The sequence below is a fragment of the Electrona antarctica genome (assembly GCF_951216825.1).
Source record: "Electrona antarctica genome assembly, chromosome: 11".
In the NCBI taxonomy this organism is placed as follows: domain Eukaryota; kingdom Metazoa; phylum Chordata; class Actinopteri; order Myctophiformes; family Myctophidae; genus Electrona; species Electrona antarctica.
Window position 1 is genome coordinate 32,771,823 of NC_136792.1, and position 12,022 is coordinate 32,783,844.

Consider the following 12,022-nt stretch of genomic DNA (forward strand, 5'->3'; position numbering starts at 1 on the left):
TAAATATTACTACAGAGGTGAATGTTAATGTGCTATTGTATCAAATTTCATATTTCAAATTTTTGAAGAAGAAGAAGAAGAAATCACCTATAATTTATACTGAGGTTGAAGGTGGTTAACGGTGATCAAACAGCAACATTGGGGGTCCGCTGCCAAATATATAAATGTGGGGGTCCTTGGCACATCATCCCGGCCATTTCCCTCATATGGATATGAAGAATCAACTGACTGCGAGAAAACGCTAATGTTACTGCTGCCAAATTAGTAACATTTTCGCTAGAAACGGACTGTATCAAATATGACCTCACCGACAATTTCACAGAGACAGTTTGTTTATTTTTGGACCACAATCATTATATGAGATGATTTTAGAGAGGGATGAGCGAGTGCCATCAGGACTTTGGCGCTCTATTGTCAAATAATATAAAAAAGACGCAACGTTTTTGAAAATACGACGATCTACAAGCTCGGAAGGCGAGGCGTGGTGAGTTTGTGGATCGTCAATTTTCACAAAATGTATCTGTGGGAACTGAGTCAAACTAAATGTAATGCCAACATAACATGATTATTTTGGGGTTGTCGCGGCCTGAAAGGGTTGAGAAGCAATGAAATAGTGGACATAAGAACAGCAGTGCGAGTGGGTGATCATAAACATGCATAAAATGATAGTTTATTACAGCAATTTCTTTAGTCGGATAAAATTATCTGCAAAAAACATTAAAAAAGAAAATTTGAAAAACATTTCAACTTCAAATGAACACTACAGCAAAATTGTTTCGCAGTCACTCGCATCAAGGATTATCGTTTTCCATGGATACCATGAAAGAAAGTTTCCAAGTTAAACTTTTTGTTTTACTAGCGTAGCTTTTTAGAGGAAGACGGCATAATTCTCAGGGATTAAACCTGTTCTCCCCTCGTAGGTTGCTTGTAGCCAGCCAGGTTCAATAGAAGGGTAGACTGCACACACACACACACACACACACACACACACACACACACACACACACACACACACACACACACACACACACACACACACACACACACACACACAGCTTTAGTTAAAACAGAATGTAAGAAATGGTTGACTGTAATTTTTCTCATATTTGGTTAAATACCTGTAGATTATAATTTTTTAACTCACTAGCATTTTTGAGTACTTCATCTTAAAGAAATAGATATTAATACCAAAAACAATAGAATAAATAGGGTGGAATAACTAACAGTGGTTTGCTAGAATATCCTACAAAAGTACAGTATAAATACTACAGTACTATTACAAATACGAAAGTATCTATTTTGAAGACTATATAGGGGGGTCCCAGAGATAAATACTGGAACCCCAATCTCAGACTTTCAGACCAGTAAAGTTAACATTTCTGGACCTCTAATGGGCCCCGAACCCGACGTTGAGAACCAGTGATTTAAGCGATGCACTCTCTTGTCTCTGACTCACACATCCAAGAAGAGCCTCATCATTTCTTAGACTCCAGTCCAATTGGCAAAGAAATCACATTAAAACCATCAACCCCAAACGAGCTGCGATAAGATGCCAATTCAACGAAACCCATTAAGGAGAATTCAATTAGAGAGAGGCCAACAGCCACGTCGCTCTAGATTTCAGCTTTTTACTTATTTTGTTTCATAAATGAACTCCCTACGTAATCATTCAAGAGCACAAAAGTAGTGAAAATAGACATGCTCTTGCATTCTATTTTCAGTTCACTATTTTAAAGCAGCATTAATTAACTTTCCTCTTCTACCCTGGATGTGAACACGGTTTCCTGACATGACAGTGCTGACATTTTTCCCAGGGGGATAAATTGAATCTTGACCATCAGGTCAAAATCAGTGTCACATCCTGTGTCTCACAGGTGAGACATGACCTTTGACACGATCTAGAAGAGCAGGGACACAAAATACAACCACCATAATTGTATACGTGTATTGTATTAACTAACACTCTGACATACAGATTGGACAACATTTATCGTTTCTTCTAGTTCAGTGACTCCCAAACCTTTCAGATCGAGACCCAAACTAGTGTAAATAGCAGGTCTACAAGCACACAACTCGTTTTTTTCCCATAAAAAATCGGTCTGTGGCCCACAACATGGGTCCAGACACACTGTTTGGGAGCCAGTGTTCTAGGTAATAACAAAAAAGGAATGAAGGCCACAGTCAAAAGCCAAAAGGTTTGACTTTGCACCCGAGTGTGGCGATTCAGGAGAAATGTTTCTGCCTGCACTCTAAACGTTTCAGGGAGTGTTTGTTGACGTTTGCAGGGCTTGACTGCTGGCTGCTTATCCCATTAAAACCAGGAAAGCATCTGGGATTCTTTTTAGCGTTGGCTATTCACAAGAAAATATCAGATGTACAAGCTCACGCTGCGAGCTTGTACATCTGATATTATTTGCAAAAAATCTTGAAAGTGTGAGAACTACCGATTTTAGAAGGCATTTGTAGGCCTCATGTCTAATCACAATAATATATTCTATTTGTAACGTACTTTATATTTGAACCAAATCTCAAAGTGCTACATAGTAAGAGAAATAAATAGTAGTAATAAAAACAGTGAAATGAATACAATTCTAAGAAAAAGTTAAAAAAAAAAAAAAAAAAACGTTGTTAATCCCCTAAAAGCGTCAACGGGCTGTGGCCTTCTCTGTCCATCTGAGAGCACCACAGTCCGTTGACGAAAAAAAGAAAGAAAAAAAACTTGTATAACAAGCCTAGAATCTAGCCGAATGGACGTATTGATACCTTATGTGTTTGTTGTGTATGTGAGGAGCAGCTGAGCAGAAGGCCCATGCAGATCTGAATGGGTTAAGCCAGGGAACAGTCAGTGCTTCCCATCACCATCACTAAGGTTACGCTGACCCGCTTGGCACATTGCAGCTACGCTCATGGAAACCGTACAAGGTCATACGATTTCCCCCGAGAGACATGCTATCAAGCCATCAGGCTCCGCGGCATTGTGTTTGCCAAGGATGTGACTTATTTATGCAGTGTTTGACAACGTGCTACAGTGAGCTGAAATAAATCAGGGAGCATCTGTTTCCCGTTTCATCGACGACGACAGACAGTGGAGCTTTTAGTTTGCATTCCCTTTTGACTTTGTGTTTTTCATTATTTTTTGGTGGGTTTGGTTTAGTTTTTATATTTTGAAAGGGCTTAGGTTTAGATTAGTTTTCATTAGATTTAGTGTTAGTTTTTTATTGTAATAAAGGGGTAAGAATAGATCCCACATTGGACATTGATTTGACCAAACTGAATGGTAGAATATATTGTGCATGAGTATTGAGTATGAGTATAATTTGTCAATAAAACATCAACAACACAACAACACAATATAACTAACAACTGTTGTATCCTGCAGGTATGTGTAGGACCCCTACTGGTTGACACGTGGTATTGCATGAAGCTCAAAAGCCACAGCTGCCACACGTGTGCATTGCTGTTTTAACATGTAGCACAATGGTTTTGAATCATAAACACTGCATTAATGATGCGTGCGGTCAAATCTGGTGATGTACAATTAACACGCGTCCTGCCATTGTTGTAGATCTGCGTTAATTAATACCACGCTTAGCGCCAATAACGTAATTGTTCTTTTATAGTGCTTTTGATCGATCAAGTCGTAATGCTACTCACATTAGCATTGGGTTGCTAGCTGGTGTTGTCAACAACACTGGTGCGCACCATCTTGAATTTCTCGTGCACCCCTGCGCCCACTCCATCTGTTTCTTTGCCTGTATTTCCAATTCCTTGTCCCACATGGCATTTCTGGTCAAAACAAGGTTTATTCCACGGCCCATAGCCGACGCTGTGATGGTGGCGATAAGGCTTTCTCGTCACTGATCGCAGGACCGGGAGTGGATGCGACAACCCACACAGTAGTAGTAACATTTGTAACATCCGGTCGTGGGTTTTGGCTCTTCAAAACAAGGGTTGAACGGGGGAAATCCTGGCGTGAATTATATCGAAGTTATTATTTAACCCTGGCGGCCAAAGGGTTTTAGGCTGCATAAAAAATCAGAAGGACAGTAGGCTACTGCATTGGTTCTCAAGGTGGGTTCCGGGGTCTCCAGCAAAATGTGTAATACATCATACTCATTTTAACCACTTTATCCATTTATACGTTGGCTATTCAAAACTAGCAATATACTAGCTCACAGCATGTCACTTCAGACCACGCTGCGAGCTTGTAGATCTGCTATTTGAAAGTGTCCTAGAACCACTGGGCGTACTGTAGACTCACCATTTGAGAAGTGCGCCCCCTGTGGAAAGCTGAGCTCGTGGCTGTGGTCGGCTTTGCAGGAGTACATGGCCTTGGCATCCCTTGGCAACACAAAAACACACAAGAGATTTTTTTGTAATGGCTTTGATCGAAGACTTGAACGTCAAACACTCTGACATCAATTAGGTCGACTCAAGGACTCAAGCCGTGCATGAAGCTTAAGATGGTCTACCTTCCCACTCGAGGGGCCTGCGATGACGAGGGACTTTCGAAGAGTAATGCTCGCGCGGCGACCCTGAAATAAAAAAATAAAACATGGTGAATTTCACTTGACCTTATAAAGATAGACAGACATCAACATCTGCCCCCTTGTAAGGGGATCTGATTTCCACACTTTCCCACGACACATTTCAGGGGAAAGCACGTCGGGTCTGGTCTATGGTCATCAGTACGTCAACCTTAAACATATTTTAGGAAGTCTAGGATCATTGGTTATCAAAGTGGGGTCTGGGGTGGGGGTTACAGGGGGTCCTCAGCGAAAGTAGTTAAAATAGCATCGCACATAGCATAATTTGATATTCACAAATGGCAGATCGACAATGGCAGAAAATGGCAGTTCACAGCACTATTTTTGAAAATCTTTGTAGAATGTCAAAATCACACCCGTGTGAAATGACTATGAGGGGCGCTCTTATAATCATACATCATCTCATTCTCACAGAAATGCAACCGGAAATGCATTCACTCGGTAGAACCAGTAGAAAGCCTATTCATTTAAAATGAATGTGACCATAATATACAATATATGAAACAGTCTGAAAGGAATCCTCCACACTATAGTGATGCGTTTCAAATTAGAACATTATGGGGAATTGTGTTAATCACTCTAAACTATATGTTCCTGCTGTTCTACATACAGCCAACCAAGGAATTGTACCCGAGAACATAAGGATTACCTGGAAGATGCTTCTGAACAACAATTTACAATGTGGTGACCCTGCTTGACCCACCGACATGTGACATCACTGCAGCTAGAGGGCGCTATGCCCTGGGTCACGGAGTAATTGTTGCTATTTAATTGAATTACAAAAATGGAGAAAAAAAAGCCATTTTACTCATATGGATGGACATGAAGCATTAGCTGATAGTGAAAGAGTACTAATGTATTTAAAAAAAACATGACGTTTGTTTATTTCTGGAAAACAGTTCTTATGAGGGGATTTTCAATAGATAAAATACTTCTGTGTCCCTGGCCTGGGGTAGCGGGAATTCTGTCAGGACTTTGCTGTGCTCTATTCTAATACTCTTTAATCTTGTGAAAATGACTGAAGTCCGTTGTGGCGACGAGCATAATCCATGCTCTTGGCATCATACAATCAATGACAGATCGTGACAAATTGAATCACTTTCATTCAACCACCATTTTTAACTGAAGACCCAAAAGAGAAATAGATCACTCGTTTGTTAGTTAACTAAATAAAAATCACACCCGTGTGAACTGAGTGGTGCAGGGTCTTATATAGCCTGATCAGCTGTGGTCTGACGTAATGTCAGTGACCATAGTAACCATGCTCATTTTTTTGGTACGAACACGGGTACACGGGTACAAAGCCAGTTGTTGGAGTGGTTTACACCACTCAAAAATAACAGATCTATAATCTCATAACGTGGCACGATAAGAGCTTGTAAACTTATGTAAAACATTTACATTTATATATGGAAATAATTTCATTTTTTAATTTCATTTTTGAAATACTTGAAATGTTGGAATTGTTTTTAATTGGTCTTAAAATCTTTTGAAATATTATATCATTTTTGTTCTCTTCTTCATGTTGGAAACTAATAAAAAGGGGATATTTTCTTGCAACCCATAAAAATCGGTCCGTGACCCAAACATGGTATGGGAAACATTAGGATCCAGGCTGTGATTCACACACGCCTCATTGTTTAGAAGGAGGTGAGAGGAGGAGCGTGCCACTTCCGGCGTGATGCATCAATGCGGGCAGACCTGGCTTCACTAACGCACGGCAGTCAGTGTTGCCAGATTTTACGAGAGAAATAAGCATGAACCAGGGGTCTATGAAGCCCAAAAGAAGCAGCTACAGGCCACATGAGGAACTTTAATAGCCAATCTACAAGCTCACAACGTGTCGCAGGCTTGCATAACACAAATTGGAAATTTTAACAACACAAGTCTGGAGTCTGGAACAGATAGGTCCCTGCGTGGCACAAATTATTTTTAGATGGAAGTATGTGGACCTTGAAATTAAAAAAGTTTGTTTAAACAACATTAGCAAACGAGCCCAAATAAGCAACCACACTTTTGCAAACAAGCCTCCCCCACAAATTCACCCACAATATTAGCCCCATATGTGCCCTCTCCCTACGCTCATTCTGTAGCTCCGAATGAGCGTAGGGAGAGGGCACATATGGGGCTACCACAATATATACAAGCAACTCCACAGAACACCACAAACCAAAAGTCACTTATAATAAGCAGACAAGATTGACGGCGGTGAAAAGGAAGCTATTGTCCCCCCCCCCCACACACACACACCCTGATAAGCACTCAATCACACATTTGTCGGAGCAACTTTCACTTGTGTGTGTGTGTGTGTGTGTGTCCTCTACGGCCAGTTACACCTTGGTCAACGCAGTGCCGGTGGGCAGAAGATGCGGTTCAAAGACCAAATTAAGACCACACTGAAGAGAGGCCAGATCAAACCCTCTTCACTGGAGGAACTCGCTTCCTGTCGCGACCTCTGGCGTTCTCGCTCCACACAGGGAGTGCAGTATATGGAAAGCCAGCGCACACAACACCGTGCAGCAAAGAGGCATGCCCGTAAAGCCAACCCTGTTCCCCCCAGTACCGCTTTTATATGCCCGGTCTGCAACCTTGACCGTAGAGCCAGGATCGGACTATACAGCCACCAGAAGACTCACACATAGGAGAAGATGGTCATCATCGGACACGATTGACAAACACAAGCAAGCATGTGTGTGTGTGTGTGTGTGTGTGTGTGTGTGTGTGTGTGTGTGTGTGTGTGTGTGTGTGTGTGTTTTAGGAGTCAAGGCTTTTCCAACCACCACTTCTAGTCTCTTCTGATGAAAAGGTTATTTACCGGGTTTGAGCTACTGATCTACTGTATACTTTGACTCGAATACTGGGGCTGAGTACATTCACTGCCCTTGACCTTGAGCACCCTACTGCACAGAGAGACTGCACTCATTGTGGTGGTACATGTATAATAGCAGTAGCACCAGGGTGCTATACAGAGCTATAAAGAGACTGAATGGTGCTGCTGGTGGTACGTATAATCGCACCATCACCAGGCTGGTGTGTGTGGCTGCTATACAAGGTAACGACCAGAGCGGGTCGGGGGTCATGTGGTTGGCTTCTCCCGCGCACGCCAAGTCAAACAATCTGTTTGTCCAGAGAGAATGGGCGCCATGGCTGGGTCACATCAACCCTGCAGCAGGGAGAGCGTAATTAAATCCTGCTCTCCCACCGACAGGGAAAGAAAAGGGCATAAATCTTCGGTGCACATACTCAAGTCTGATGTCTCTCTCACACACACACACACACACACACACACACACACACACACACACACACACACACACACACACACACACACACACACACACACACACACACACACACACACACACACACACACACACACACACACACACACACACACACACACACACACACACACACACACACACACACACACACACACACACACACACACACACACACACACAGTGCATCTCTCTCTCTCTCCTTTCTATCCCCAGTAGACAGACAAATGACTGAATGGAGAGGATGGAAAGAAACAGACAATAACATGTGAGAGAGAGAGAGAGAGAGAGAGAGAGAGAGAGAGAGAGAGAGAGAGAGAGAGAGAGAGAGAGAGAGAGAGTGTTAGAAATGAGGAGAGAAAGGCAGCGGCTGAAAGAGGGACAGAAATGGAAGAAGAGTAAAAAGTAACCCACTCCCAGCATGCATTTCATCTCTGTCGGGCAGAAACCACATACATGTATGAGGTTTCCGAACGACACAGACAATATTCTAGTGAGCTTGCAGATTGTCTATGTAGATGGGGAATAAAGTGGTTCCACGTACAATTCATTTCACTAACAATAGAGGGTTTGAGACAAGTGGTTAAACATTTAACCAAACTACTGCATTATTTTTTCATTTATTTTCCCCCTAATATAACCAATAAACAAGTCATCAACCTGTATGATATGTACTTGCATTGTAGCCCTACTATGTGGGAACAGGGGTCGTGGCAGGTTAAATTGTACACATGCACAGACAACTGTATGTAGTAGTTGCTGTGGCGATTCATACCTCAGTCAGGGTCTACTTGAACAATCTTGAAAGCATTCGCGGTCCACCCCTCTGACCACTTCACAAGGCAGCCTTTAGCCACTTAACCCCCCCGATCTGCTAGTTCTGGCTTAGATCAATGGAACTAACATCCTACTATCCTACACATGTTCATATGTCTGAACACATATCTCCTCCGTGGGTTGAGCAATTGAGCTGAACTCAAGGACCCCTGAGGGGGTCCCCAGACCCCACTTTGAGAACAACCGGCATCAGGTATAGTACTCACAGAAAAGCCACTGCCTTGAACCAAACAGTGGCCGATAAAGAACATGACTATATGACTGGGCCTGGGGAAATCTGTCTCAGCCCTGTCTGTTAGAAAATTATTATAATGATGGATGATGTCAATGTGACAATTCTTCCCACCGTCTCCTATTGTATTTAATGCTTCGAAAAGGTCAAAGCAATCGCTTCAATATAGGGAGTGAAGAAGGTGAAGAAGAAAGTAGACAAAAGTACAGAGATGGCCATGGAAATATCAATGACTCACAGCATTGTTAAATTGGGTTACAAATTTCTCCATCTATTCTAAGCCTTCACCCTCATCTTAATACAATACCCTGCTAACTGCTCTCCCTCTTTAAAAACACACCCTCATCTTAATACAATACCCTGCTAACTGCTCTCCCTCTTTAAAAACACTCCACCGTGTCTCCTGGACTAGACATTTAGTATAATATGGTAATATTAGTGACTACTCATTTTGTTATGGCCGTGGCCCAAATTTAGTTTGAGGAAAATGTCCATCACAACCCGGCATGTTGAGGACCCCTACACAGTACACACGACACCACAAAGAGAACGACAACCGTACAGACATAGCTACACGTGGATTCAATCAAAAAGAAATGTCACGACTATAACAGTTTGTATGACCAAGTACGATAATGTGTGATTTGCGAAACCGTATGAAAGGAGAATATAGTTTTAGTAATATTGATTATCCCGCAGCGACTGAGAACTTTAGTCCATGGCTACAGTTATAATGGACTCTGTGCTGTGTATTGGGCCCCAGCCCACAGGTTGGGAATGGCTGCACAAGTGGTGTCAGTAACAGTTATCATTGCTGAGGTTCATTTACACTGAGCCGGGTCTTTGGTAGCCGTTGCTACAGGAGCCGTCCACCTTGCGGCGGGTCACTTGCTTGGGCGGTAGTTCCGGGCGACCTGGAGACTTGCTGATAACGCTCTCCTTAGGTTCTGGCGTCGACAGGCTCTGGAGCGATCCACAGTAGCTCCGACGACCTTGAGGGAGTTTGAATGGAAACAATATTAAGCCTAGAACACTAAACATAAATTTTGTCACACCATCACTATAACCAATGTAAAATATTCCATAAAAAATATTTCTCATAAAAATATATTGAAGTCTCTAATATTTCATCATGACTTTTCACAAAAAAACTAAAAATTATTATCATGAAATATCCCTCAAAAACAAATAATGGAGCTGGGAACTCGCACCCGAATATCGGAGCGATTATCGTAGCCGCCGTTTTTTCCACCGCTTTTCTGAAGAACGCACCAATCTGCAAGGGCCTAATCCGATAAACACAGCCGTGTGCAAGCTCCTTAACTTCTGCAAAATCCAGACTCTTGAGAGTTAAATCAACACTCCGGATTTGACTGTGTATAATACACTGACTTATCGACTTATTATATTTTTCGGTGCCAATGACTAAACTGTAATCCTGGGTGCTACTCTCCCTCTGCCAACCTAGGGATAGCCCCGAACTGAGCTCATGCTTCCTTCAATGCATGAGGAGTTAAGGAGCGTCTTATCACCTGACAGGGGGGAGTTTCCCCGACAGGACGTAGTGCGTGGAATGAACACGTTATTCCAACCAGTTAATTTCCCCTCCATCAGGTGCCCCGGCTGACCAGGGGGAGGCAGTATAGAGAGACCAGGATTAATAGAGACCATGATTTGTCTCTGCTACTTCTGATGCTTTGGTGTGACGCTGTAGTAGTATGCTCAAGTAGGGCGTTCATTTATGAAAAAAACACAATAATAAGGATATGGGGGTAAGAGGTCTCTGCCCGACATAAACGTTATATTGTACTGGGTTATTCTCAGCGTGTATTCAGTTAAGCCATGTCAGTATTCTAATGTCTCACCCTAATTTGATCCCGATTTCAGTAACATTTTCTGGGGTTCCATGTAAATTGGAAATGTGCACACCATTTATTTAAAACAAATATTTATGCCACTTTATGTGCAGTAGCTGTGATGCTGTAGTATAATTTATTTGACTATTTTCCTCTTCATTCAGTTTGCATATTGTTTTCATTAATGTTCAAATGTGTATCTGAGAGCATGAAATTTCACCGGAACGAAACCGCTGTCAACTCACTGTTATGAGAGACACTAAAATATTCTTACTTAAATGCTTTTCTTTTTATTACAGTAAGATAACATAAGAAACATAAGAAATACATACTGAATGTTTTACTGATTTTGTAAGGTTTTGAACTAGGGCTGATTATTTTCTTAGTGATTATTCTATTGATTGCTTTTTTGATTAATCGAGAAGCATGTTTTTAATCGTTGCCGTCAGGCAGAAACCTCTTATCTCCATATTCTAACTTTTTGTGTTTTTTTGTACTTGACACTACAGTGTCACACAAAAGCATCAAAAGTAGCAAATTGACAATCGCTTCGTGCCACATTTCTACCAAGCTCACGATCTACAAGCTCACTTTGTGAGCTTGCCTATCACAGCATGTCCAAATTATTGATCAACATTATGATTAGTTTGAGGAACCGTTGCATCTCTATTTGAAACGGGGGCCTACCTTCAGAGACATGCAGTGATCTCAGAGATGGGGCCACAGAGCGGTTTAGCTGCGCGGGCCTGAAGTCCGAGTGGCAGTGAGGGGCTTTCTTGGGCGGTGGTTGGGGGGACGTCCCGATCGCCGCGCCACTGACCGACGACAGGCTGAGGCCGTCCTCCGACTCTCCGTCCGTGCGGCACGGCGCGTCCTCCCGGGAACTGCAGGACTCGGGGCTGCTGACACACACGGCGGCGCCCCTGGGTGCCAACGCGGGGGGCCTGCTGCTGTCCCTGACTTGGGCCGCGGCGGAGGAGGAGAACAACGTCTTGGACGAGCTGTTCTGTTCGGAGGAGTGGGAGGACAGGGACTCCATGCTGCCCATGGGGGTGCTGCCTGGACTGCTGCTCAACCCGTCACCTGTGCAGGGGCCAGGTGGGTTCATACGTAACACTCCATTAAAACCGGCTTACACAGTGTGTAGCAGAAAACTACAGACCATTAAAACCTGCTTACACAGTGTCTGTGCAAACATGTTTAGTGTCTAGTAGAAAACTAGCCTGGGTTCCAGCCTGAATCCCTGCGTTTTGTGAATCTGTTTTGTCA

At 42.8% G+C, this 12,022-nt stretch overlaps 1 protein-coding gene across 1 annotated transcript in view; it reads right to left on the bottom strand.

The window, feature by feature from the left end:
* Window positions 1-64: 64 nt before the first annotated feature.
* The window catches only part of arhgap42b (Rho GTPase activating protein 42b), a 132,625-nt gene continuing 120,667 nt past the window's right edge, over window positions 65-12,022 (bottom strand). The window contains exons 20-24 of the mRNA XM_079515131.1: window positions 11,441-11,836; window positions 9,727-9,889; window positions 4,473-4,535; window positions 4,262-4,341; window positions 65-957 (exon numbers count right to left, since the gene is read on the bottom strand). Of these exons, the coding sequence (XP_079371257.1) occupies window positions 869-957; window positions 4,262-4,341; window positions 4,473-4,535; window positions 9,727-9,889; window positions 11,441-11,836 (791 nt within the window). The 3' untranslated portion in view covers window positions 65-868. The remainder of the gene's footprint in view (window positions 958-4,261; window positions 4,342-4,472; window positions 4,536-9,726; window positions 9,890-11,440; window positions 11,837-12,022) is intronic.